The sequence below is a fragment of the Neodothiora populina genome (assembly GCF_041146345.1).
Source record: "Neodothiora populina strain CPC 39397 chromosome Unknown canker_contig_14, whole genome shotgun sequence".
NCBI classification, from domain to species: domain Eukaryota; kingdom Fungi; phylum Ascomycota; class Dothideomycetes; order Dothideales; family Dothioraceae; genus Neodothiora; species Neodothiora populina.
Window position 1 is genome coordinate 61297 of NW_027191408.1, and position 24974 is coordinate 86270.

At 52.1% G+C, this 24974-nt stretch overlaps 7 protein-coding genes across 7 annotated transcripts; 4 read left to right on the forward strand and 3 right to left on the reverse strand.

The window, feature by feature from the left end:
* Window positions 1–1169: 1169 nt before the first annotated feature.
* Window positions 1170–2065, forward strand: AAFC00_001995 (uncharacterized protein; the record flags this gene model as incomplete). The annotated part of the gene is made up of 3 exons (XM_069341259.1): window positions 1170–1217; window positions 1294–1726; window positions 1785–2065. 3 exons carry the CDS (start codon window positions 1170–1172, stop codon window positions 2063–2065), a joined length of 762 nt encoding a protein of 253 aa, XP_069201331.1.
* Window positions 2066–2660: 595 nt separating this feature from the next.
* AAFC00_001996 (uncharacterized protein) lies at window positions 2661–2999 on the reverse strand (the record flags this gene model as incomplete). The annotated part of the gene is made up of 3 exons (XM_069341260.1): window positions 2661–2714; window positions 2775–2837; window positions 2898–2999. 3 exons carry the CDS (start codon window positions 2997–2999, stop codon window positions 2661–2663), a joined length of 219 nt encoding a protein of 72 aa, XP_069201332.1.
* A 2458-nt stretch (window positions 3000–5457) lies between these two features.
* AAFC00_001997 (uncharacterized protein) lies at window positions 5458–8052 on the forward strand (the record flags this gene model as incomplete). Its single annotated transcript, XM_069341261.1, has 1 exon — window positions 5458–8052. The coding sequence occupies one exon, from the start codon at window positions 5458–5460 to the stop codon at window positions 8050–8052; it is 2595 nt and encodes an 864-aa protein (XP_069201333.1).
* A 1289-nt stretch (window positions 8053–9341) lies between these two features.
* Window positions 9342–11254, forward strand: AAFC00_001998 (uncharacterized protein; the record flags this gene model as incomplete). The annotated part of the gene is made up of 4 exons (XM_069341262.1): window positions 9342–9449; window positions 9607–10271; window positions 10334–10980; window positions 11043–11254. 4 exons carry the CDS (start codon window positions 9342–9344, stop codon window positions 11252–11254), a joined length of 1632 nt encoding a protein of 543 aa, XP_069201334.1.
* Window positions 11255–11627: 373 nt separating this feature from the next.
* AAFC00_001999 (uncharacterized protein) lies at window positions 11628–15961 on the reverse strand (the record flags this gene model as incomplete). The annotated part of the gene is made up of 2 exons (XM_069341263.1): window positions 11628–13332; window positions 13392–15961. The coding sequence occupies 2 exons, from the start codon at window positions 15959–15961 to the stop codon at window positions 11628–11630; spliced, it is 4275 nt and encodes a 1424-aa protein (XP_069201335.1).
* A 550-nt stretch (window positions 15962–16511) lies between these two features.
* Window positions 16512–17966, reverse strand: AAFC00_002000 (uncharacterized protein; the record flags this gene model as incomplete). Its single annotated transcript, XM_069341265.1, has 2 exons — window positions 16512–17728; window positions 17783–17966. 2 exons carry the CDS (start codon window positions 17964–17966, stop codon window positions 16512–16514), a joined length of 1401 nt encoding a protein of 466 aa, XP_069201336.1.
* Window positions 17967–21367: 3401 nt separating this feature from the next.
* AAFC00_002001 (uncharacterized protein) lies at window positions 21368–24651 on the forward strand (the record flags this gene model as incomplete). The annotated part of the gene is made up of 8 exons (XM_069341266.1): window positions 21368–21554; window positions 21623–21826; window positions 21883–21965; window positions 22026–22205; window positions 22257–22349; window positions 22419–22575; window positions 22630–22874; window positions 22939–24651. 8 exons carry the CDS (start codon window positions 21368–21370, stop codon window positions 24649–24651), a joined length of 2862 nt encoding a protein of 953 aa, XP_069201337.1.
* Window positions 24652–24974: the final 323 nt, after the last annotated feature.

The following is a 24974-nucleotide window of genomic DNA, read 5'->3' on the forward strand; positions in this document are numbered from 1 at the left end:
TAATTGGAAGATTGTAGCGCAGATTGCTATACTACTATACAAAAGGTATGGATAAGAAAGTGGGATACAGTAGGGATAGCCTTGCTCCTCGGCCAAAATCTTTCGTTTCCCGGGGCTCTGGAGACAGACAAACAAAAGCGAGTCAGCCGAAGCGCACGTCCAGACCGTCAGCGTTCTTCGCGATCAGCCGTTGTCTGTTAGAAAGCAAACAACAGGGAGTCTTGGGAAGGAGGTCTTGATTTTTGGACGCAGAGAACAATAATCGATCATCTTCGTATGACTTTTTTTCCTTTCATTATTGTTATCAAAGTTTTCGTCATAATCGTCATCATCAGCATCGTCATTATCAGCACGGCAGTGACCCTCAAGATTGACCTTTTGGCATGGATGGGGTTCTCGCAAGCACCGATGAACCTCAAGCTTCACACTTGCTTGTGCAGGACCTCCTGCTTTCAGGGATCCGCGAGCTTGGATCCAAAGTGTCGATCGGGCCGCCGAACCCGCGCACCGAAGCTCCAGCTGCCAGACCAGAATGAGTAAGTTTCTCCACGTGGTCCACTTTGCACTCGTGATGCATGTACAAAGTTGTGTAGACGACATGTCCTGGGTATAGATTTCTGTGATGTTGTCCTTCTTGAACACATGATGGCAGCCCACCCTATAGAAATGGCGAGGCGGATGGCCTTTGCTTGGTGAGCTTGTCGGGTTGAGGAGGACACATGATCTGGCTTGTATGCGTGATTAATGCACTGCAATTTGCAATCTACATGTGCCTTAGCTGCATCTGCATAAAGCGAGACACGTGTTTTATATGGACCTTGTGTCCATCTGGATTAGGATGAGCATTTACCGACAGGACTAAGTCCAGCGCTTGCAACAATAATGCTTGAAATGTCAAACATCAATGGCCACGAGTCGGAGTAATATCTGTATGCCATGTAAGCTCACTCCAGAGACAATTAAATTATAAGCTCGAGAATGTGACGTCAAGTGAATATCACCACTCACAGCAACGTGAGGTACTGTGGTAAGGTAGGCATTATTGCTTGTTCTCGTCTCATTCTTGTTTCTCAATTCGCTTTCATTATCATCTTTACAGACATTACATCTGGACTTAACAGGATTACTGATACTGACCGGATTGAACATCTACCCTCGTTTCTGTCATCATGCATCCATCTGGACTTGCCATTCTTCTCGGTGCTGGACCAAACACTGTGCGTCTGTAATATATATGCATTCAATATCGAAGGTGATTGTGAAAAGGCGCGACTGATGCTGCATGACTTCTAGGGCACCGGCATTGCCAGAGTTCTCGCTCATCCCTCCCATGGTAATATGGCGGTCGCGCTTTTGGCGCGTCGACCGGAGTCACTCAAGGGCGTTGCCGACTCGCTTCGCGCCTTCACGCCCGATGCAGTGATCGAGACGTTCCCTACCGACACATCGCCTAACGCACTGAAGAAAGCCTTCTCTGACATCCGACAGCACGAGTCTTTCCGCGACTTGAAGTTGCGGGTGGCGATCTACAGTGTCAAGCATTCGTCCAAGAAGCCTTTCCTCGATGAGACCTACGGCGAGTTCACCGAGTCTCTTGAGACGTACGTCGGGGGTGCATTCACCTTCGCTCAAGAGTCGATCAAGCGCTTCTTCGCCGATCATGGTGAGGAGGGGCTTGACGCTGGAGCCGAGAAGAAGGGCACGTTGATCTTCACTGGTACCCTTGGTCAGTCACAAACCAAGCATTGCACTGCGTGATCTGCCGCTCGGCTGACTGTGTCTAGGTGCGCTAAGATGCAATGCAGAGTATGCGGCGTATGGCGCTGGGAGGGCATCGGTGCGCCAATTGGCTCAGACGCTGGCGCGGGAGATGTCTGCCAAAGGCATCCATGTGGTACACACCATTGCAAATGGCAGTATTCAGGACGATCAGGGAGAAGATCAGAAGACGGGCAAGAAGATGTCGGCCGATGCGGTAGGTAAGACTTATCTGTGGCTGTCCGAACAAGAACCTTGCCTGTGGACTCATGAATTGGATATGAGGCCCGCACAAGAGAAGTTCTAAAGGCGCTCCTGGTGCTTCTCTGCCAATCCCTCGGAGAAGACCGGCTTAAGAAGCTTCTGCCTGTCGCAAGTGACGTGTGGTGTAGCAATTAGACATGACCCGAGAACATGGATACAGACTTGTAGTTGCATGGACGGCTAATCCTCGTCCTAACACATTTCAGATGTGCTTCTATGGCGGTATATGCTGGACGTGCGCTAACAAGCGCGTAAGCACAATCGAGACGCATCTTTTGTCGCCCGTGTATCTGCACTTAATCATACAGGTACATTCGAAGGAAGAAGGATCATTCAGTCAAAACGACGCCAAGAAGTGGTGAAAGATATGCATTGCATCTACTAGTGAACGAGCGTGAAAAGAGCGTGAAATTGCATTGCATCTACTAGTGAACGAGCGTAAAAGGTAGAAGCGTTGTCAATACCGAAATCAATATGCCACCCCGGCAGAGCTTGGTCCGTGAGGGCCTAGCTGTTTGATATCTCGCTGATAGCCACAATGCTTCCCCTTCCGATTTGTTTTCGTGCAACGTTCAGAACCACGAATGGCCTCCCAATGGATCGTAATCCATCACCAATTGGTATATACAGCTCCTCTTCTAACGCTCAGTAGAGGGAGTCTGAGCCTTGCCTTTCTGCTGAGACCCATTGCCCTTCCTTTGGTGTGAGTATATATGCTCTAAGACCTCAGAAAATGAGAGATGATAACTAACCGAGTTGACAGCGGCTTTTGGTTTGTATAGTGGCTTCTCTCGTGGCGAAGGCCTTCCTTTACCCTACAATATGCTCGTCAGATGTGGATGACAGTGGTACTGATTTGGGACGAGAACTCATACCATACACTCCCCGCAGGTATCATCAGCCTGTTGGGTCCATTTTCCGCATTCCGCATAATACTTGCACTGATACTTTGCGTATCCCGCTCTATCAGGGTTCATGGTGAATATCGTAGATGTGCTGCGTAGGAATTTGGTGAATCGTTGGGATCAATTGATAGCAGAGAATGCAACTTCAGGCTGAGTCGGAGGTGCTCGACGCTTTATATGCTTCCTCATTCCTGTAGAGCCTGTGCAATTGTACTCATGTCAAACCCCATATGCACTCGGATTCCTGATCACATCATGCCACAATGTCTAGTTTGCGCGGCCACCCAATGGTCAGTAAGGACTGTACACCATTAAAGAGTCGGCCGAACTATGGGCGCGCTCCATTGAGAGGGAAATTGCTGGATGGCGTACGCCAGTTTCGGACATGTTCCGTAGGCAGCGCCACTGAAGTAGCCTTCGGCCATTTTCTGGCTCAATCTGAGTGTCATCACCAGCGGCGGAGCAGAGCTGCAATGTATTGGCGAACAAGCGATATCACAGCGCTTCATAATCACACGGAACTGCGTCAACTGCGTGCGCGAGAGGGGCTCGTTGATCGGACTTTGAGCATGTGCGATGTAGAGACTTCGTCCTCGGCCGATACCAAGTTCAGGACCTCGTTCGGATCTCAAAGGTTAAGCAGGATCGGCATATGTCAAGTTCACCGGCGATGAGAAGCTCCTGGTAGTCGTGTAGAAGGTCTAGGATACTTTGTGAAGTCAGACTTGTGTAGAACGTGGTGATGCCTCTTGCAAGGTATGTTCAGGATCATTCCCTTGGACGGATGTATTGCTCGAGTGTCTCGCAACACAGCCTGAACCTGTGGCATCACATGCTAAGTTGAGGTCTTGCCTATTATGTTAGCGTTTCACCATCCATCAACAAGGAAGTGGGATTATCTGGTGAACAGCAAAAACCCAAGGACTGTGGATTATCACTTCATGTTACCAGGACAAATGCTTGCTTGATCCATCAAGTTCAAATAGCATGATGTATGGTATAGACCAGTAGACCAGATATGCCAATTTCATTGCAAGAAATCAATTGGTCATCAATTCCCATGGCCAGCATCGTGTTTTCCTCGGAAAAGGTCCTACAAGCACACGCTTGCTGAACAAGGCACCAGGTAACTAGTCGTCTACGAGCTGTGTCGTGGTATAGCAAGAAATGCAAGAGAGGATGCCTGTATAAGGGGCTTGGCAATGGCAAAATAATACGAAACTCTTGTGAGACCTGCTGTACCATCTCCAATTTTTTCCAAGAATAGAGATAAAGAGTACCTCACAACATACTGCACTGTTTGCCTCAAGCTGACTGAGACAACACGATTTTCCGAAGCGCAGAAAATGTTAGTACCATGCGATATCACTTGGCGGACGGGCCAACAACGGACACAGAACATCGGAGGATTCTGGTACTGAACTGAATGCGAAGCGTAGACCACGAAGCAATTTGGCTCCATCTGATGATACCCGCTGCGAGGCCAGAACACGCTGATCGAGGGAGTAAGGTAAGTAAGGTACCTTACCTTACTGTGCGGTAGTGCATGCACGGGACTGCGGGCGAGTCTATTTGGAGTTTCCGCACGTGTGTGGGGACTCGCTGCAAGCCAATCCTCATAAGTCGACGTGATATGGCGAGATTGACGATTTGCAGGCACAGTAGATTGCAGGAACACCAATCATCTCCGAACGATACTCGACATAACAAAACTACCGGTAAAATATAGATACGCGGATTGCGCCATAGTAATGGTGTTATCCAGTACGAGAGTAGTGGGTGGAAAAGAAACTTCTAATCCATTACTTCCCGAGTCTACGCAGGCTTTGGAGAGATCAGAGATAGATGAGTTGCATTGATCCCGCAATCAAGGGTCCACGACGCCTAATAAGGTCTCATTCGGTGTGACCGGACGGCAGTGCCCGGTGTAACCACCGTTGGAGGCACTACGCGTAGATGATTGGCTCAGAAAGATCCTTATCGCCGATAGGATGTCGCCTCACCACTAGCAGGACTAACAGGACTAACAGAGCTAGCAGGGTGGAGTAATTCAGATACGGTAGAAGCGTGGGGTGGTGCATGTGCCCGTCGGCGCTGGCTCCACTCGACAAGTCGTTTTTCAAGCCACCGAATCAATGGCAGGCACAAGCAAAATTAAGCACTTTATGCCTGACCTCAGGTGCATCTCGGCTGTGGTATGACGGAAAAACCAAGCTCGTGCACCGAGGCTTCGGTTGTTCGTATTCATGGCTTTCCTATCCTGCCTGTGCGACTTGCATGCTAAGTGAGATAGCGTTCGGGTGCCTCAACCATCTCCGCATTGTTGCCAACCGCCTTTAGATGCTTGTTTCCGCAACTTTATCCACTGGTTCGCACACTACCCGCCCACTTTCCCTCTTGCCCATTGCTGTTTCACCGTGTCCTGCCAGTAGCTTTCCAATTGGCATCTCTGTCTGCCTACACCTTCTCTATCAGGCCACTCGATTGTGATCCTTCTACTTGGCTCTGATACCCTCGAGTATATGCAAACATGACGGCAGATGGCATGCACGCGGCGCCTCACGCGGCCGAGGCGAATGGTTCTGCTGCCCCCAAGAAACGGAGAAGAAGGGCAGGAGCAACTGGTGCTGCAGAGGATTGTTTTTCGTGTAGAAATCGCCAGACCAAATGTGATCGTCGGCGACCGTATTGTGGACAATGTCTGGAAGTCGGAAAGGATTGTTCTGGCTATAAGACAACATTGACTTGGGGAGTTGGTGTTGCCAGTCGAGGAAAGCTCCGCGGCCTTTCGTGTCCTGTTGCCAAAGAGACTCCTGATAACGAGACCGAAACCAAGAAGACAGCTCCAGCACCTAGAAGAAAGGCATCGACGTCCAAGGCTTCCAGGACTCCCAAAGATGTTGTCTTCAAGGCTGGCTACACTGGCGAGTTCTCCGCCACCTTCTCTGCTACTTTTGCTGCTATGAACTCCCCTCCTCGTCCTGTCCCTCCTCCTTCGTCTTCGTTCCCCAATACTATCAAGACCGAGTTGAGCCACGAGGAACGGCAGCCAATGTCACTTTCACTTCCGCTTCAGCATACAAATTGGCACTTCCCTACCGATTATTCTGTCTCATCAAATCATTCGGATCTCCAAGGGCCTGTGTCGACTTCCCTCGACTCGTCACGCAGTGTGCTTTCTTTTCTTCCAGGCGTAAGCACTCAGCAAGCACGCGTCGATTCGGTCGCTTTTCCCAGCTCAGCTGCTTCGACCAGTGGCTTCAGTGAAAGGGATTATGCAGCCTCAATCGATTTTCCAACTTCTCCGATCCATATGCAGTACACGGAAACATTCCCACAGTTCGGACAAAAGCCATTTACTGGATCGGATGTGCAGGAGTCGGGATTAGATGCTGGCTTGGGAGGGTCGTATTATACCAATCCTGATGATCTTCAGGGTCTTTGTTACAACCAGCCTTCGCAATTCACCCAAGAAGACGTGGATGCCGCGTCTCAGTACACCGCGGATTACGAAGCAATGACCAGTCTAAGCTTATCGGGGAGAAACTCGGATCCATCTCCTCTGTTCGATGGCTCAATGCATCTTGGAACTTCCCTGCCGCGGTCCCTTAGCTATTCGCAGTTCTTTCATCTGCCATCTCGGATGCAGTACCTCTTGGATTATTACGACAAGCACGTCTGCTCTGTCCTTGTAGCTTTTGACTCTCCGACGAATCCATATAGACAGCATGTTCTTGATCTTGCGACGCACAATGAGGGCTTGCAGAATGCTATCGCTGCACTCGCCATCAACAACATGCGTATGCGGAAACATGAGCGGTCTCCAGTAGCTTTAATCGAAGATCAGTCGGACAGCCAGCGGCGCAGGGGATCTGCGAAGTATACAGCGCCGTCGAGGCCAAGCCCGGAGGAGACGTGTTACAAGACCGTGTCAATCACACAATTGCAGATGCAGTTGGCAGATCCGCGGAATGCCCAGGATGATTCTATCCTCGCCACATTGTTGATTCTCTGCCTTTTCCATGTGTGTGATTCAGGGTTCTCCAAGTTCAAGACACAGCTCGAAGGGGTGCAGAGATTACTATCGATGCGCAATCCGAACGTCAGAACTGGTTTCATCGGCTGGGTCGAGATGTTCTTTACGTGGTTCGATGTCATGACCTCGACGGTGAACGATCGAGAAACGGCAATCCGCGGCGATAACCTGGACATGATGCAGTATTCGTCGAATCTCGGCGCATTGGAGCAGTTTTCTGGTTGCGACGGCCGATTGTTCAAATTAATAGCCCGACTTGGTCGCCTGAATCTCTTGTCGCAAAACAGACGGGTGCGGTCGCATGCTGAGGATCGTCGCAGTTCCGGCCCGCAACCGCCGCCATTCAGATATCCATCTTTCGATTCCAGCAGAAGGCAGAGGATCAACAAGCTAGATCCGATGGGTTATACCAAACTAGACGGTAATGGCTGGGCCATGCCGATCATAACTTCATCGGATCAGATTGATAGCCCAACAGGGGATGATAAGCAAGGCCAAGATCCCGACTCCCGACACGAGTTCTGGTCTGAGTGGAATGATCTTCGAGCCCGGCTGCGGTCCTGGACTATGAACGAGGACGCGGCTGATCAAGATATTTCTGCCATTCATATGGAACCGGAGCAGCGGGAAATGTGCCACATCAATGAGATGTTCCGATCGTCGGCGCTGCTGTACACGGAGCGCTTAGCGTATCCGCACCTACCATCTTCATCCCAAAGATTCCAGGTGTTTGTCCGCGACGCGCTTATGCACATCACGTCGATACCTGTCAACTCATGCGTGAACAAGTTTCTATTATGGCCTCTCTTCATCGCAGGCACCGAGTGTGTCGACGCCAACGATCGTGCTCATGTTCGCGAAAGATGCATCGAGATACAACGGGAGAGTGGTTTCTATAACAACATCTCTGTCCTAGACGTCCTCGAGCGTGTATGGGCTGATCAGAGCGCCGACGCCGCCGAAGGTGGCGATTTGGAGGAAGCTCAACGGCGACGAAAGGACAGTACAGAGGGTAACGGCGGTTTCGGCCAGGCTTTCAGGTGGAGGAAAGCAATGGACAAAGTAGATGGAGAATATATCATTGTTTGAGGGTGAGGGGAGGGCAACTATGGGCAACGAAAAAACGACGCCGGGATCGGAGCTGGGGAGCATATGGTCTTCCCGTTCCTGTGTGATGGTTCCACAAGAAAAGTTCCTGATGGGCAATGTACTATTAGTCTTTCTTTTTCTCTTACAGCATTTGAGCAGAACTGTCTTCGCTGTGCGAAGGATATATCATTATTTTCTTCTTATGCTGTGTAATCACTGTCGTGTACAATTTTCTCACGTTTGCGTTGCGACGCATTTGCATACATAGACGAGTGCACCTTTGCGAGCAGACCCAGCCCGGTTGTTTTCCCACTAGAACAGTAGATAGTGACCATGACTCGCCAACACATCAATCGGCATGACTCACTAACAATAATTACAACTCATCAAAACACCAAAGCAAGGCAAACACAGCGGACAATCTACGAACAGAGGCAACCACAAGAACAACAATTACAGACAGTAGAAATGAGACTAGACAAGAAAAGAGCCAAGATAAGAAGCTCACCAGTACCATAACAAGCAAAACTAAGCTACTACGATATCAGGTACACTACTGAGTCCCATCCTTCTGTACCTCAGTCACTAGGCAGGCAGCTAGCGAGAAAAGACGGATATCGTAGAAGCGAGCTAGAACCAAAACTTTCTTCCCTTTCCTTTCCTTTTCTTCTGTCTTCTTTCTTCGGTCATTCTTCGAACCTTCGAGGCCTCCTTTTGCCTCGACATGTAAACGATAGTACACGGTACGAATAATCGAGGGTAGGAAACGTGACTTTCTTATCCCGCCCAATAAGCTGCTCGGGCGGGGGGAGAATTGGAGGAGGCCATCTCAAGCCACAAGCCACATGAAAGGGTAAGACAGTCTAGTAAGCGTACGGTACTGCTGATAAGCTCAGTTGGCCTGCCCTCGTAGCTGGCTGGCTGGAGACAAGGGGAGGAGGGCTAGATTAGCGAAGCTGGAGGGAACGGATGGGTGGCGCGCGATAAGTTGGTCGAATTGAAATGAGTTGATATGGGACATGGATAAGCTGTATAGATAAAGAGGGCAGTGACACCCTTTTTGGATCTATATTTTCTGATGCTTATCTTGTCTGTTTGAATGAATGATTGTCTATTAGACTTACGGTGGGTATATGTTTGTTACTTCGATTTGACCTGATCCGAAAGTGAAGTACTGGAATTCGTGCATTCGCGCATTCGTGAGAGAGGTTCTATAGTCGTATATTACCACAGTACGTGGATTATTGAGTGAGCAAGAGAGCGAAACAGAGAATCAAAAGGCGGCAGATATGAAATTCCCTCTACCGCATTTCTTGCGAGAACCTGTTGGCGGCGAGGACGACGATGAAGATGTGCTTGCTGGGCAGGGATATCATCAGTCGCTTAAGAGAGATTGGGTATGTTTTTTCCTCTCTTTTCTTCATCTTCACTTCATTACAGCTGGCAAAAAGGACATCTCTGCTATGCACAAGAGTGACAAAACACCGCTATGGATGTCCATACCACGAACCAACATCAGCCCCTTCGAGTAATCAACTAACACAAGCAAACAAGGGCCTCTTGCATAATTTCGGCGTCTCCTTCTCAATCATCAGTGTAATAACCGGCATAACGACCCTCTTCTCCTACGGGCTCACAACAGGCGGACCAGGCGTCATGGCCGTAGGCTGGATAATAACCTCCTTCATGACCATGTTCGTCGGGCTCGGCATGGCCGAAGTCGTCTCCGCGCATCCCACCTCCGGCGGCCCCTATTTCTGGGCCGCGATGCTGGCGCCCAACGATCGCTACGCGGCCTTCTTCTCGTGGATCACGGGCTGGTTTAACTTTCTGGGCCAGGTCGCTGTAACGACGGGCATCACGTTTGGGTGCGCAGGACTGATATCGACGCTTGCGACTGTCAAGAGCGGGTTCGAGCCGTCGGCGCCGAAGACGGTGGGCATTTATGCTGCGTTGTTGGTTTCCCATGGTTTGGTGAATACTTTTGGCGTGCATATCTTGCGCTACCTTAATAATTCGTCCATCATATTGCATAGTCTTGGTGTGGCGGCCTTTGCGATCGCGGTTGTGGCGGCCGCGCCTACGCATCAGTCTGCGAGATTTGTCTTTGCGACTTTTTATGATGGGACCGGCGCTGACGGGGTCGGGTGGTCGATGAGGGCGTCGCCGGCGTATGTGGCTTGTGTTGGGATCTTGATGAGTCAGTATACAATCACCGGGTAGGTTTTGCTCCTGATAAAGTCACAGCTGGAACCATTTTTGTAACCGACATGATCAACAGGTTCGACGCGTCCGCCCATCTGTCAGAAGAAACGAGAAAAGCATCCTGGTCCGCGCCTCTGGGCGTAATCATGTCCATCGGGTGCTCAGCAGTCTATGGATTTTTCCTTCTTCTCTGCCTGCTCTTCTCCATCCAAGACTTCGACAACACCGTTGCCAGCCCCGTGGGTCAACCGGTCTTGCAGATCCTGCTCGACATCTTCGGCGAGGACGGAGCCATTGTTCTTTTCACACTTGTCATCATCTGCGTCTGGCACTGCGGCTTGTTTTCGCTGACGAGTAATTCTCGCATGATGTACGCGTTTGCGCGCGACAGGGGGATCCATCCGTTTTTCGCTCACGTCGACGAGAAGTTCCAGTCGCCTATCCGCACGATCTGGTTAGCTGCGTTCCTGGCTTTCTGTCTGTCTCTGCCATCCATCGGATCCTCTGTTGCGTTCTCGGCTGCGACGTCGATTGCGACGATTGGACTGTACATCTCGTATGGGATTCCGATCCTGGAAGGCTTGATCTGGCCGGCGCATTTTAGAAAAGGCCCCTTCGACCTGGGAGTCATGTCCAAGCCCGTGGCGTGCGTGGCTGTCACGTGGATATGTTTTATCACTATCATTTTCTGCTTGCCGGAGTTGAATCCGGTGAATAGTCAGAGTGAGTCCTTTTCATTGCTTGTTCTCAGAAGAAAAGATCAAAAAGGCTGACATGAAGACAAGCACTCAACTACACGCCCGTCGCGGTGGGCATCGTGGCCTTTTTCGCGTTCGGCAGCTGGATCTGGGCGAGGACGTGGTTCACGGGTCCGATCAGAGAAATCATGGCCGAGGAGGCCGGGATCCCTGTTGCTCAACCTGGGGCGCTCGAGATGGCCGAGGAGGAAGGCAAGATCCCGCCCGTCAGAACCAGCAGTGGAGATCGTGTAAGCTGAAGTTTCTCTCATCAAGTGGCGTCTTGTATATAAACAAGAGAATACCAGTGAATTTATTCTGCCTTGTAGTATTTTATGTCACGCTTGCTGTGCGTCACTTTGACTGCGCGTGATATGCCGTGATATGCCACAGACTTGCTGTGCTCTGTCGCCGTTGTCAATCGCGCGCGCAAGGAACCATTGCTAACGCCATAGCAAGCCAAAGAATCAGCGCGTGACATTAGAAAAGTGAGGTGGGTATCAGACGATTCTAGAACTACCTCAGATCTGTTGTATCAAAATCTAGCGATTGAGAAAGGGTTAGGCTTGTTTGAAGCCAAGGACATACCTCAGTCTATATAATCTCATCATGATCAAACCCCTAGTGTCTTTTCTATGACTCGTCAACAACGATGATACCGTCTTGATCTCCTTCGAATGCGTTCATCTCGCCGTCTAATCCCCCGTTCTTTGTCGCGACCTCGAAAGCACCGAGCCCTCGCTTCGTCATCTTATCGTAGCCGCTACCAGACAGTCTCGATTTGCTGCCTAATCGCTGTCGCTCTCCGTCGACACTCTCTTCTGCGGCTCGAGCTTCGAGATCAGACACCCACTCTTTCCATCCTTCCCACTCTTCTCTGCGTCGAGCCGTCTTCCATTTCAGAGTCTCACGCGCGGGCTTCCATGCTAGGCGATCGGACTTGGATGAGAGAGTCAAAGTCGGCAGCTTGGTGTTGACTATTGCTTGCAGCAATGATGACGACAGAGACTTCGTTTCTTGTTGAAGCAAGGTGAGGCGGGCCTTTGGTGTTTGTTCTGTTTGTTGCTGATGGGGAGAAGTCGAGGACAACAAAGGTTCTGATTCGAGCCATGAGCGATCGTCGTCGTTGAGTTCATCGTGCAGAGGCTGTGCCTGCTGTTGTGTGCTGCTAGGTAGAGCACGGCGCTGGCGTTGCAGATATCTCACGGCAGCCTGTAGGTTCTTCTCTCGTGCCCTCGAAGCCTCGAGTTCGAACCTGCTTGCTGCATCACCCGCATCGAACAACGAGTTGCCAGCACCGGTCGTCATACCCCTTCCACGACCGCCGTTCCGTTGTGAAGCTTGGAGCATCATCTCGCCTTGTTGTTGCGAGAGCTGCGATTTCTGCCGAGCCCATTCGTCCCTTTCCACTCTCAGCTGCTCGAGCTCGCTCTTGGCTGTTTCGAGTTCTTTTCTGATCTCTGCCTCCGTCGTCCGGACTTCGTCGAGCGCAGACTCCGCTTCGGCTAGGCGTGCGCTTCTCTTCTGCGCCTCTGTCATTCGAGCCTCGAGCATCTCGATGCGTACACCCTGTTCTTCGAGCTCTTGTTCCTTGGCGCGCACAAGTAGACTTCTGTCCCGAACGATGCCTGTCAGACGCGCAACCTCGGCTTCCGTGTCTGCGGATGTGAGTTTGGCAGCACGCAGTTCCGAGCTTCGCAGGATCCATGGAGCTTGCGAGCGCTCAAACTCGGTCACATTGTCAAGATCTGCAGGAAGGGCATTGAGCTTCGCCAGAGCTTCGGTCAGGGAACGCAGGCTCGTCGCAACGGTGACCATTGGCGATGCCTCCGGAGTGGAGAGATTGTAGGCTGTCGCGGAGAGACGCGAAAGGGCAAGGCTGATCTCAGCAGGAGTAAAAGGTTCGTCGCGACCTTCTTCGCCGAAGAGCGTTTGAAGGTGTTCGCCTGCACGACGAGCAAAGCTGCAAAGAGTCTGAGACACCTGTTCGGCGGCGACAAATTTCTCCAGACTCGATGGCGAAAGGGCGAGCGAGCGAGTCTGTAGCTCAGACAAAGCGCGGTGAGTCTTGCCCATGACTACCTTGGCGCTTCTGCTCTGAGAGACAAAGGCGTCGAGCTTCTCGGTTAGGCTTGGTTCGGTCGACTCGTCTTCTGAGCTCTCTTCGTCCAAGCCTGACACGTGTGTCTCGATGAACGACCTGCATAAAGCGAATGCGGACGCCGTAGTCTCGAGGTGACTCTGAATCAGAGAGGTTTGCATCAGGACTTCGTCAGTAAAAGTAGCAGACGATTCGCGTATATGAATGGATGCGAGATGAGACATGACAGCCATCGACCTGCGGAAATGGTAAGTAATTGCCAAAAGCACTGACATGCAGAACACAATATCACATACCTTTGTAGCTCCTCATCCACCTTGGGCTCGTCCAATTCTTGCCTCTTAAGTGCAGAAATGTAGTTGTTAAGAGCCCTCTCCACAGGTTCTAGCTCGTACAAGGCGCCCTCGTACTTGGCAAAGTCCTCTACAGAGCAACCACCAATACTGTGGACGAAACGTTCAGCCATGGCAGAGATCCAAGCAAGTCTGTCCATGACACCACAGGCTGCAAAGACGGAAGTGTCTGCGACATCGACGTTCTGACTCGTTATGCGTTCCTTGACGAATGTGTGTATCAGGTTTGCTTTAAAGCCTAGACGCTTGAAGCGCAACAGAGCCAGCACAGAGTCGCGGTCGGCATTGAAAGCTTCGGGCAGGAAAAGTTGCACAATGCTCAGATGCTCAGCAGCTTCCTCTGCTTCCAGGCGTCTGAGTTCGAGATCGATAGTCTTGACCTGTGTCTTGGAAGCGGAGATCTGCAGCTTCATGTTCAGGTCGAGCATAGTCCTACTTCTGTTGGACAGGTCCTCGGCCTCCTTGTCGGTGATCTGTTGAGAAGCACGCATGTCTTCGAGGTCGGTCTGCATGGTGGTGACCAGGTCTCTGAATCGGGAAATAGTGTATTCGCAGTCCTCAATGGTCTGTAGTTGCTGCGCCGAGCGCCTTAGGTTCTCGTTGATGAGGGTATCCTTGTAATCGATTTCCTCCTGCATTTGCTTCTCGGCTTCGACGTGGTTGACTTCTAGCTCGTCGTTGAGTTCCTTCAAGCTCTCTAGGTCTTCAATGATAGCGCGCATCTCCTCCATGTCTTCTTGCATACTCATGTTACGCTCTGTCAACTCCTCGATGATGTCCTCGGCGCCCAGAGCAGCCTCGAGCTGTTGGCGCAGGTCCTCGACGTCAGCTTCGGTGGCGAGAAGCTTTTCTTTCATATCCTCGTAGTCGGTCCTCACGGCAGCGTGATCCTTGACTTCGTCCTCGAGCGCAATGATCTGGTCTTTGAGGTCGGCTTCCTGCTCTTGCGTGATATCCCTCAGGCGGATCAATGCCTCTCTGAGTCTCTCGTTCGATCTCTCCAGTTGCAACCATCCTTGACCAGTGCGCTCATCGGGACTCATCTCCCGGCCTAACTCTTGATTTTCTTCCTTCAGAATCTCCAATTCCAAAGTCATCTCTTCGTTCTTGCTCCGTAGAGCCTCGACCTCGGTCTTCAGCACTTCTGCCGTCTCTTCAGCCATTTCTCGGTCTAGTGTGGCCATCTCGACCACGGCGTCGTGCTCAGCCTGGATGGCCTCGATGTCTTGACTGTGCGCCTCCGAGTCCTTGAGCTGTTGCCTCAACTCTGCCAACTCCTGCGATTGGCTCTGCATTTTCGTCTGCAATTTCTGCACAACGGCTGCATATTTGTCCCGCTCTTGCTCCATTTCACCCAATTTCTTCAGCTTTTCACGATCTTCGAGGCGTTTCCGCTCGAATACGCGAATCTTAGAGTGGGCATCTTCGAGCTCGCGTGAGGCCACTGCCGCGCTCTTGGCTACTGCACGGTGGGACGGTGGTGGTGAAGCCGTGCGACGGGGCGGAGCTCTCGCAGACCCAGAGGTCGCGGCGGAAGTCCTCGAGCTCGCGGGAGCAGGCGCTGGCGCAGGAACTGGGGCAGGAGGTGGTGCCATGGCGTGGATGGTGTCATCTTGATCACTTTCCTCATCGCTGTCATCCTCCTCATCTTCGTCGGTCTCCTCGATGGACGTACTCGCCATCAGGTGATCCTCGTCGAACTCAGCCGGACTCAGCAAGGGAGATGGCTGACTCGAAAGACTGGCTTGACGATCCGAGGCATTGCTGGTGAGAGAGCTCAGACGACTGCTAGACGTTCGCTGTGAGGGCGTAAGAGAGGGTCTGGCAAGCGGTGCCCTTGATGCAGGTGCTCGAGAGGAGGCTCCATTTCCACCACTTACAGATGGTCTGGAAGCATGTCGAGAAGCAGCAGCAGCAGCAGTCGACGAAGCTGCAGACGTCGAGGATACAGCAGTCGAGTTACGTTTGCCGCTGGCCAACGTCGGAGTGTTGGCCAGACTGGATCTGGGTTTGTGAACAGCAGTCGAACCAGGCCGAGCACGAGGAGTGGAGACAGACGGCGGTGTGCTCGTCCTCGATGTTGCAGAGCTCGAAGTAGCAGTACCTAACTGTTTGGTCGGTGATCGAGGACTGAGGATTGTGCTTTCCCTCCTCGAGTGTGAGGCGATTGCTCTGCCCACGGGAGCGGCACTGATACTATTCGGTCTGCTTTTTGCGGCTGCATTTGCCGCCGTTCCGTTCCCCACCCCTGCTCGTCCAACACCAGGCTGAGGTCTTCCGTGGTCCAATATTTTGCCCACACCGGCAGCACGCAGGAACATGCCATAGTTCTGCCTGCAGTCGAAATACCGGTCTCCCTTGACGGAACCATCGTTTTTGCCCGTCGGTTCGTCCAGTTCCACACCAATCCATTCCCCCGGGGCGAATCCAGTGGCTCCCAGAAATCGAATCACCGCTCTCCTGCCATCATTGAGTTCGACGGTCTGGCCAGCTGCCAGCGGCAGACTTGCCATTTGTTATAGATGTATTGCTAGCCCTGGGGAAAAGAGAAAGACACAAACGCTAACCAGAAAACAGCTCTTTAGTATTTGTGATCCAGCATTATAGAAGTTGGTCACCGATCGTGTTGTCGTGTCTCACGTGCGTGGTGCATGCAGTGATACCTGATGCCCAAGGTATGTCCTATGCGTCTACAATTATGATGCTCGAACCGGAGCACTGCATGTCCAGGGTAGGAGGTTCGCGTTTGGTTTGTTTGCACAAGGAAGGAACAGAAAGGTAAGGCAACTACCTGATGCAAGTAGGGATCGGTCAACGCGCCGTGTTTCACTTGGCGGTCGGGTTTCAGAACGGGCATGCACCGCTTGCTAGATAGGTCTTGCACTGTATCTGCACACGCGTGAGCTACAGCACTATAATCTATCTTCTGATGACGGTCACTCTAGACACTCAAATTACGAGCACGGTAGTGGGACAATGAAGATGCGACGACAGCGTCTTTGGTCATGAATCGTTCGTAGATCTTGGTGAGCAGTTACAAGAGTCTGGCCAAAAAAACCTCGTTTAGGCGCTCGCTTCTACCACGTTCGTCGGAGAGTGCTTCACGATCGCGTCCTCTGCTTTCGTTCGCCCTAGCCCTTCCTTGGCATAAAAGTCCATCGGATACACACTTCGCGCCGATGTGTCCTTTGCTGCCCCCTGCTCTTTCTCCCAGCTCTCTCTTCCTCCCAGCACCACCAGCGCTTCGTGTGGCGTCAAGAGCGGTCTGGGGAAGGCGTATCCCCAATCGATGCTCAATCTGGGACAGGCCACCTGCACCCAGCATTCGACCTCTGACATCATAGCCAACTTGCCCGGGAAGATCTCGCTCAGTAGCAAGTTCACCCAAGGTATGCCCTTCTCCCGAAGGTGATTTTCGATGAGCGTCATGGTATGCGGGTTGCCTTGTCTGCCCAGCGATCCTAGGATCAGTCCCCATTTCTTTGCCTTACGCGCCGTCTTGACCGCATCGCCACGCAAGTCCAGCATCTGGTCGTGATCATATGTTTCGTGTGTCAGTCGTCGGGAATAAGGGTCGTATCTGTATGCCGGTGTTTGAGGATTGTGGATCATTGCGCTCTCGAGGTGGAAACGTCCGTCACCGAGATACAGGATCAAGTCGACTTTGTCTTCGTCTTTCAGTCTCGGACTCGTACATCCCAGGATCTCGCCCTTGCTCAGCGGTGCGATCTGTGGGATCAAGACTTCGTATCCCGCCGCGCGCAGTTGTGGCGCAGTTCCATGTAGTGTCGCATTAAACTGGATGGTGCCGACCATAGCTATCTTGCTTCCCGCCTTGAAGTTGCGCTCGATTGTTGCCAGTAGATGCGGCACATCAATGCCAATGTCCACAAAAACATATAGCGTCTGTATCTGCGTGACGCTTACTGGTATAAGACAACTGTGCGCATAATGCACCAACATATCACATCCAAGAGCTCTTGCGGTATAATCATCGATGCAGCAAGCGCCGTACGTGACGTCGCCCATGATCAGAGTACTCGTGCCTTCGCAGAACCGAGTGATAATATCCGATATTGTCGTGGCGAACAACAAAAGACCCTCGGGGAACTGGAGCGCAATCATCCTGGCACCTGATGTCCGTACCCTGTGTATCGTCTTATGAATCTCGAAGTTGTAGTTCGATGGTAGGATGGCGATTGCGGCATTGATCTCTTCATCGTTGAGTATTTCGGGGGGAACCTGGTTCAAGGCACGACCTGAACGACGCGGCGGAGCAACTGTAAGGACGTCAGAGTCCGAATATATGCGACACTGTTACTGCGTGGCTGCACCTTGCACTGCGCTCGCATCCTCTATACCACCAGTAGCTGGGTGGCCATTGGCCGCTGCTCGCTCAGTGGCAGCCCGACGACCAATAAATCGCTTCTTTGGTACTCTGGGCTCTGGTACCGCATCTCCGTTCAGATCCGCCGATATTGTGGGCCCTAGATCGGCTTGTTCTCTGTCGGCTTCCATTTTTTTATTTTTGTTGCGTATTTTTGATGATCTTATTGTATGGGATCGAATAGTCCTCCTGGAACAATCGATAGATATTTTATTTTTACTTTCCACTTGATGACCAAAAGATTGACGGAGGCCAAACCCTGGACTTGACGCCGAAAGTGCTTGGCGTTTAATCCACCGAGCCCGCCCCCGCATACTGTAGCTGCACACTGCGTCTCGCTGAATCACATCATACTGCACCCGGCCTGTACGGCAAGCTACAGTACACTACCTGTATCGTGCGAGCACGTCCGTCAACGCAGCTAGGATAACTCAGAAGTAGATGGATCGATCTCGCGTGATCCTCTCCTCAATTCTACACGGACAGTCCAATGGTTGCCTGCATAAAGGCAAGCGAAGCGATAGAGAAACTCGAAACAGACGTATCTGTCGCAATCTGTCGTGTGCGAATACTCCGAGTTTTGCCATTTTGCTCGAAATAGTCCGGGCGTCAAATTGATCCAAAGGCACCGGAGATGAGACCAATGGCGCGCTTCTTTTTACGTTGCTCCCGACGAGATATTTGTGGAGCGTTGTCTCATATCCGAGGTGTGGATCTTCACGCAAAAGCGGATTTAAAATAAAGTAGGCGGTTAGACCTAGTGTAGGGCCCCAAGGCCGTACGCATGTGCATCAGCGTCACAAAGCGCCGGCCGCCTGGCAGGGGACTTGGGGGGTGGGAAGACGGTGCGGCGCGCTGCTGCTGCTACTGCTGCACCTGCGGTGGCCCGCACAACAGCCGTGCTTGAGTCGTGTACATTGCAGTACAGATGCATGTAAATCATGGTACAATCAGCGGGATCGCTAGGGGCTAAGCTTTCGTGGCTCTGGGATTTGTTCTCCTGCGCGTCAATGCATTGCGTTGCAGCGGTGGGGCGTCTGTCTGCCTGTGGTGAAATGTGGATGTACGGTTCGTGACCCCTTGACCGCCTGGGCCAAGATGTACTGGGAGCTCGCAGCGGAACGAGTCTCGCGTTGTAGCCATGTCGCTCCCCACGAAGCCATATAAGGTATCTCGCGTAGGACCCATCCAAAGATTCGAACTCTACCATCAAAGCAAGATACGACAAGGTTTATGGGTATATGTCTGCAAGATATTCTTCTCAGGGTTGCACTGAATATGTATACACGAAGGAGTCAAGGCAACACCGCTGTGCAAGAGGAAAAGCAGTGAGGGAGCGGTGGCTGGTGTGGAGACGGCGCAGGTCATGCCAGGGCCCCTCCATTAGCCTCAAATCTTAAGCAGCAAAAGGCTTTCGGAGCCACTGCGCACGTGGCATGCGATCCTTGAGGCTGCCAAAAGCGGACTTGTGTGCGGTGGCGCCGCTAGAAGGCCGGGAAGTTCCCGATTCGATTTTCGTCTGACAACTTGGAAATTTAGGTCTTAGAAAACCGCTGTGCCAGCCCCCCCGGTACTGCGAAGGATAGGCTGATTCGGACCGGCAGTGTGCGGAAACGAGGCCCTTCAGGTTGCTTTTCACTCGATAACGAAGTCCACACGCCCCACGGCCAAGGTAAGCATATCAAATGGGGGCTCCATACCATTTTCGCTGTACCGATGCACTGGGTGGGGATGATAATGTGCTATGTAGGCAGGTTCGGTCGCACAGTAGTCGCATATGCAGTCAGCCTCGGTCGGTAGTCACCACGCAAGGCAAGGTGGTAGATAATCGAGAAGGGCAGGTACAAGTGCTGAACGGGGTTGCAGCAAGGTAGGTGGGTGAGGTAGGTGAGGTAAAGTAGCATGCCTCAGCCTCGCATGCGCACAACAAGGTACTTTAAGGTACTTGCATGCATCACACGGGCCTCTGCATCGTGGACTTTTACATTGTAACGCGACGCGATGCCCGTTTCTGAAATCCTGCTGCATTAAGGTAGCTACAGTACTTGTACAAGTACTTCCACCCACCTTATATGTTCGATTTGAGCCGTTGAGGGTAATTGATGCAGCTGAGCAAACCGAATGATAAATGCAGGTTCACATTTTGGCTCTTTGCTTGGCTTTCTGGTCGGTGACGCTTGGCTTGCGCCGTCAACGGATGCAGATACGACTCTCCGCTGAATCCAGCAAATAGCGTAGCGTGTTCACAACCTCGCAAAACATGCACAAGTGAGTGCGTGTTATTTCTTATTCCTCCGATCTGCAACTTAAAAGTCGGAGGCGTGAGCGCCAAGGAAGCCTCAACAACCCTTCCCGTACCTCGCTCCGTACCTCGTTGCTTTGGGGAGCTCGGGTAAGGTACCTAGGTAGGTAAAGTGCTCAAGGTTTGCGTGACGCAGCCGCCCAAGATTTCAGCATGATCCCCGCGTCTTAGACTTCCATGTCATATGGGTCTCCCAGCGGAAGCCGAAGGAGCAACATGACCGTTGTGGTGTGTGGCCGCAGATGAACCGTGGAAACCGCTCCAGTGGGTGCTCATGCGTTGCCAACGTCTTATTTCAAGGTCATTTGGGGCTGCGCTGCTGGAAAGCAAGGACTGCAAGTGAATCATGGGCGCCGAATGCTTTTCATGGCAGATGAGATTATGTGAAACACAAAACCCATTCTGAGGCGAGTGATCTGTCAACAGTGACTGCCAAAATGGATCGCAATAATATATTATCTCCGATCATTGTGTTTAATTTAGTAGAAAAAATTGCTGTGATGTATTGTGCTACCTGTGACTATGACACTATGGGGCTGGTGCTTGCGTGTGTGCTGTTGTATATGACGGCCGTGGGTAATGTAGGAAATACGACGGATTAGGTGATACAGTTGTTCTGTCGGACCAGGATAAGGTACTTGTATCTTGTGGACGTGGGGCGGCTCTTCGAAGCGGGAAGCGGGTGTGCTTAAGCGTTTTGAATCGTGACGGAACCAGGGCATATAGATCGACAGACACACGTTTTAGCCTAGCGCTGAATTAGCTCGCTCCACAATCCCCTCTCTCGCATCTTCTCATCGGAGAGGTCGAAGAACTGACCCTAACCCACGGAGGGTTGAGAGGCCTCTACGTCCCTCCTGATGTTTCTTCCTTCTCCTTCCTTCCCTGCTAGCTGTCAGGTTTGATCGCGTCGCTGCTCTCTTGTCAATACAGCTATCTCCATACCCTGCCATCACGGCTGTCTAATTTGTCCCATTTGTAGCCTATATCCACTCCACCCCTAAGGCTAGATCTTCTTTTTGGCTCTAGTGTCTTGTTCTGACTGTTGTCACAAACCGTCATCGCCGCACATCTAAGCCTTCGCTTTCCACGAGGCTGCGCGTGCTGTGTCGCGAGGTAAGCCATCCGCATTCGCGCCATACCAACTTGTGCCTATATAGAAAACGAGTGACGCGCCTGTACTTACGAGAAACAGCTTGCCGCTGGATACTTTGGTGATCATTAGGTACAATGGCTAGCCAAGCATCACCGAATGCTGCGCTTCACCAACACCACGTCGTCCAGGCTGGCCGTCAACAGCCAAATGGACACGTGCAAATGGCGCAGCCTCCTCCTGGTGGACCGCCTCCTGGTCCGGCTCAGATGAATCCGTCGCAGTTTTTAAAGTCTGCCAATGAGCAGATGTGGTTGTCACTTGGTAGGTCACCGTCGCGAAACTTCGCGCGTCTCCAATATACACGCGACTTAATGCTAACAAGGCCTCAGGTAACCTCTCAGAGTTGATGGGCGAGCTCGACAGCGCCACTCAGGCATATGAGCGCGCGCTGAGCTTCAACAACATGTCTGTTCAGGCAATGTTGGCCATCTCCTGCATCCTTCGTTCGAAGGATCAATTCCCTGCCGCGGTCGAGTATCTGAGGCAGATTCTTCGCATCGAGCACACTAATGGAGAGGTCTGGAGCAGTCTCGGTCGGTCGCTATCTATGAAGCATTACGTGTGTTCTCAATTTGTTGACATTGACCAGGCCACTGCTATCTAATGATGGATGATCTTCAACAAGCATACTCGGCCTACCAGCAAGCTCTCTACCATCTCCCTGATCCCAAGGTTCGCATCAGTCTACCATACCACATCGGCCACAATTACTGACAATGGCTGCATGATCAGGAACCCAAACTATGGTACGGCATCGGCATCCTCTACGACCGGTACGGATCCCTTGAGCATGCCGAAGAAGCCTTTTCGCAAGTCATGCGAATGGATCCGCGCTTTGAGAAGGCCAATGAAATATACTTCCGACTCGGAATAATATACAAACAGCAGCAAAAGTTTTCGCAGAGTTTGGAGGCAAGTCGCCCATTGCCTTACCAAGACGGTCAGAAACTGACTTTTGTGTAGTGCTTCAAGTACATTGTTACGGATCCACCTCGTCCGCTCAGTGAAGAAGACATCTGGTTCCAGATCGGTCATGTCCACGAACAACAAAAAGACGTAAGTAATATCACCAGGCGATCACAATTCGGATTACCATGTGTCTAATACTGACGTGTTATCTTTCAGTATGATGCTGCCAAGAGTGCTTACATGCGTGTTCTTGACCGCGATCCTGCACACGCCAAGGTCTTGCAACAACTAGGCTGGCTGCATCATCAGCAAAGCACGAGTTTTAGCAGCCAGGAGCAGGCTATCGAGTACCTTGAGAAATCGGTCAATTCTGGTGAGACCTGCAGATGCCATGTGATTGAACAATCGATGCTAATCCATACGTCAGACCAAACCGATGCACAAAGCTGGTACCTTCTGGGTCGATGCTACATGTCTCAACAAAAGTACCCAAAGGCGTACGAAGCATATCAGCAAGCCGTGTACCGTGATGGGCGTAATCCGACATTCTGGTGCTCGATTGGTGTCCTGTACTACCAGATCAACCAATACCGCGATGCCCTGGATGCCTATTCCCGCGCCATCCGTCTCAACCCCAACATTTCCGAGGTCTGGTACGACCTGGGTACCCTAGTGAGTCACGATCCGGGAAACGTGAACATCCCATCTGTTCTATTATACTGACAGCAACATCTAGTACGAATCTTGCAACAACCAGACCAATGATGCTTTGGACGCCTACACCAGAGCTGCGGAGCTCGACCCAACTAATGTTCACATCAAAGCACGTCTGGCATTGCTCAAGGGCCAGCCTGCCCCTGCGGGTATGCCGACCCAAGCTGGTGTTCCTCACCCTCAAGATGTCAATCCTCAGACCTATCAGCCTGCTGGTGCTATTGGCGCTGGACCTCCTGGCCCTCAATGGGGAGCGCCAGCCACGAATCCTGCTCCAGGTGCGCCGCCTGTTCCTGCTCTCACTCCCGGCGGTGACTGGGGCCGCAGCGAGCACCGATTGGCAGGCATTCAGAATTCATCCCTGCCTCCTCAAACTCTTAATCCTTATGAGCAAAGAGACAACAGGCTCCCTCCGGGCCCTCCGCGTCAGGCGACTCCTCCTAAGCAGGAGCCCCGCTACCAGGATCAGCCTCAGCGCCCACCTCCTCCATCTCATAGGGGTCTCTCGCCTTCGCCAAAGGTGTCGTACAATGCTCCAGGCATGTACCCACCCTCTCAAGGTCTACCTCAGACGCCGCTTCAGCACACTTCTCAGCCGAGTCAGCAGCAGCAACAGCAGCAGCATCAAGCTCAGCAACAGCAAGCGCAGCAGCAACAACAACAACAACAGCAGCAGCAGCAGCAGCAGCAGGCACAACAGCAAGCGCAGCAGCAGCAGCATCAAGCACAGCAGCAACAACAGCAACTTCAGCAACAGCAGCAGCAACAGGCACAGCAGCAGCAGCAACAACAACAGGCACAGCAGCAACATCAACTCCCACCAACCCGAGTTGCTAACCCCAACTTTGGACCGCACTCGTCTAGCGTTCCCCCACCGCCTTCAATGACGATGGGAGCTCCACCGCCAGTTCAGGGTGGGATGCCGCCGTATGGCTCTCGCATGAACAGTCCTCCCGAAATCCGCCCCATCGTGGATATGACCAATGCTTCCCCAAATGGGGCATACCACCGCCAGCAGTACGAGCACCACCCTAGTGTGGGCACTCCCAGCATCGCCGGTGGCGCGCCACCTCCGAACGCCGCACTCCAAGCCGCCGAGGCTGCTGCAAGAGAGAGAGAGCGGGAGCGAGAGCGAGAAGAAAGACCCACTCCCGTGCCCACCAAGAGACATCGGGAATGGGAAGACGAGGGTTCGAACATGGGATCGCAGAAGAAGGTGGCCAGTGACGAGAACCGCTCGAGATTGGAAGACCCAAGTAGTCGCCGAGCTTCACCTCCGGATAGAGCGCCAGCTTCGCCTCTCCGTAGCCCTTCAGAAGCCCGCCGAACTGAAGAGCAACGTCGCGCGAACGAGAACTACCATCCTTCGGAAGCTGCGCATCACCCACCTGCTCTCCCTCCGATGCAGTCAAGCACCCATCCCTCGCCCAGACTTCCTCCGGTCAACGATGAGCGACGGGACCAGTCCACACCAGTCATGCATCCGTCGCAACAGCCTCAGCCGCCGCCACCTCCGCCCCCAGCAAGTGTACCGACACCAGTCCCCGCATCCGCGCAACATCCGCCCCCTCCACCACCACAGTACGAGCCCGCTGCTCGCAAGATGGATATGGATGAGGATTACGATGACAGTGGCGATGAAGAGAAGAGACCGGCTGTCAACTCGGCAAGCCAAAGAAGCAGCCCTCGTGCGACAAATGGCACCACCAATGGCGACGCCAGGCATGATAATTGATTGAGCTCCTGGCAACGATGCTGCCAGTCATGACTTCATTTCTATACACAATTGTTGACATTCAGAGACAGTGTCGCGTCTGGACTGAACATCAGAAGACTTGATTCCTCGGGAGCTGGCGAGCAGAGACACCTTTCCGAGGAGTATAAAAGCTTGCACTTTGGCGTGCTCGGTGTTGTTATCGTTGGGGGTCGGGGGCAAAGTTTGTTTGGGAGGGTGATATCCCTTGGGCACTCCTTGGTCCTTTTGTACAGCCACATCTGCCATGAGTATTGTTATTCTAGTCTACCAATGACTAAAGGAAAAAAAAAAGATATATATAC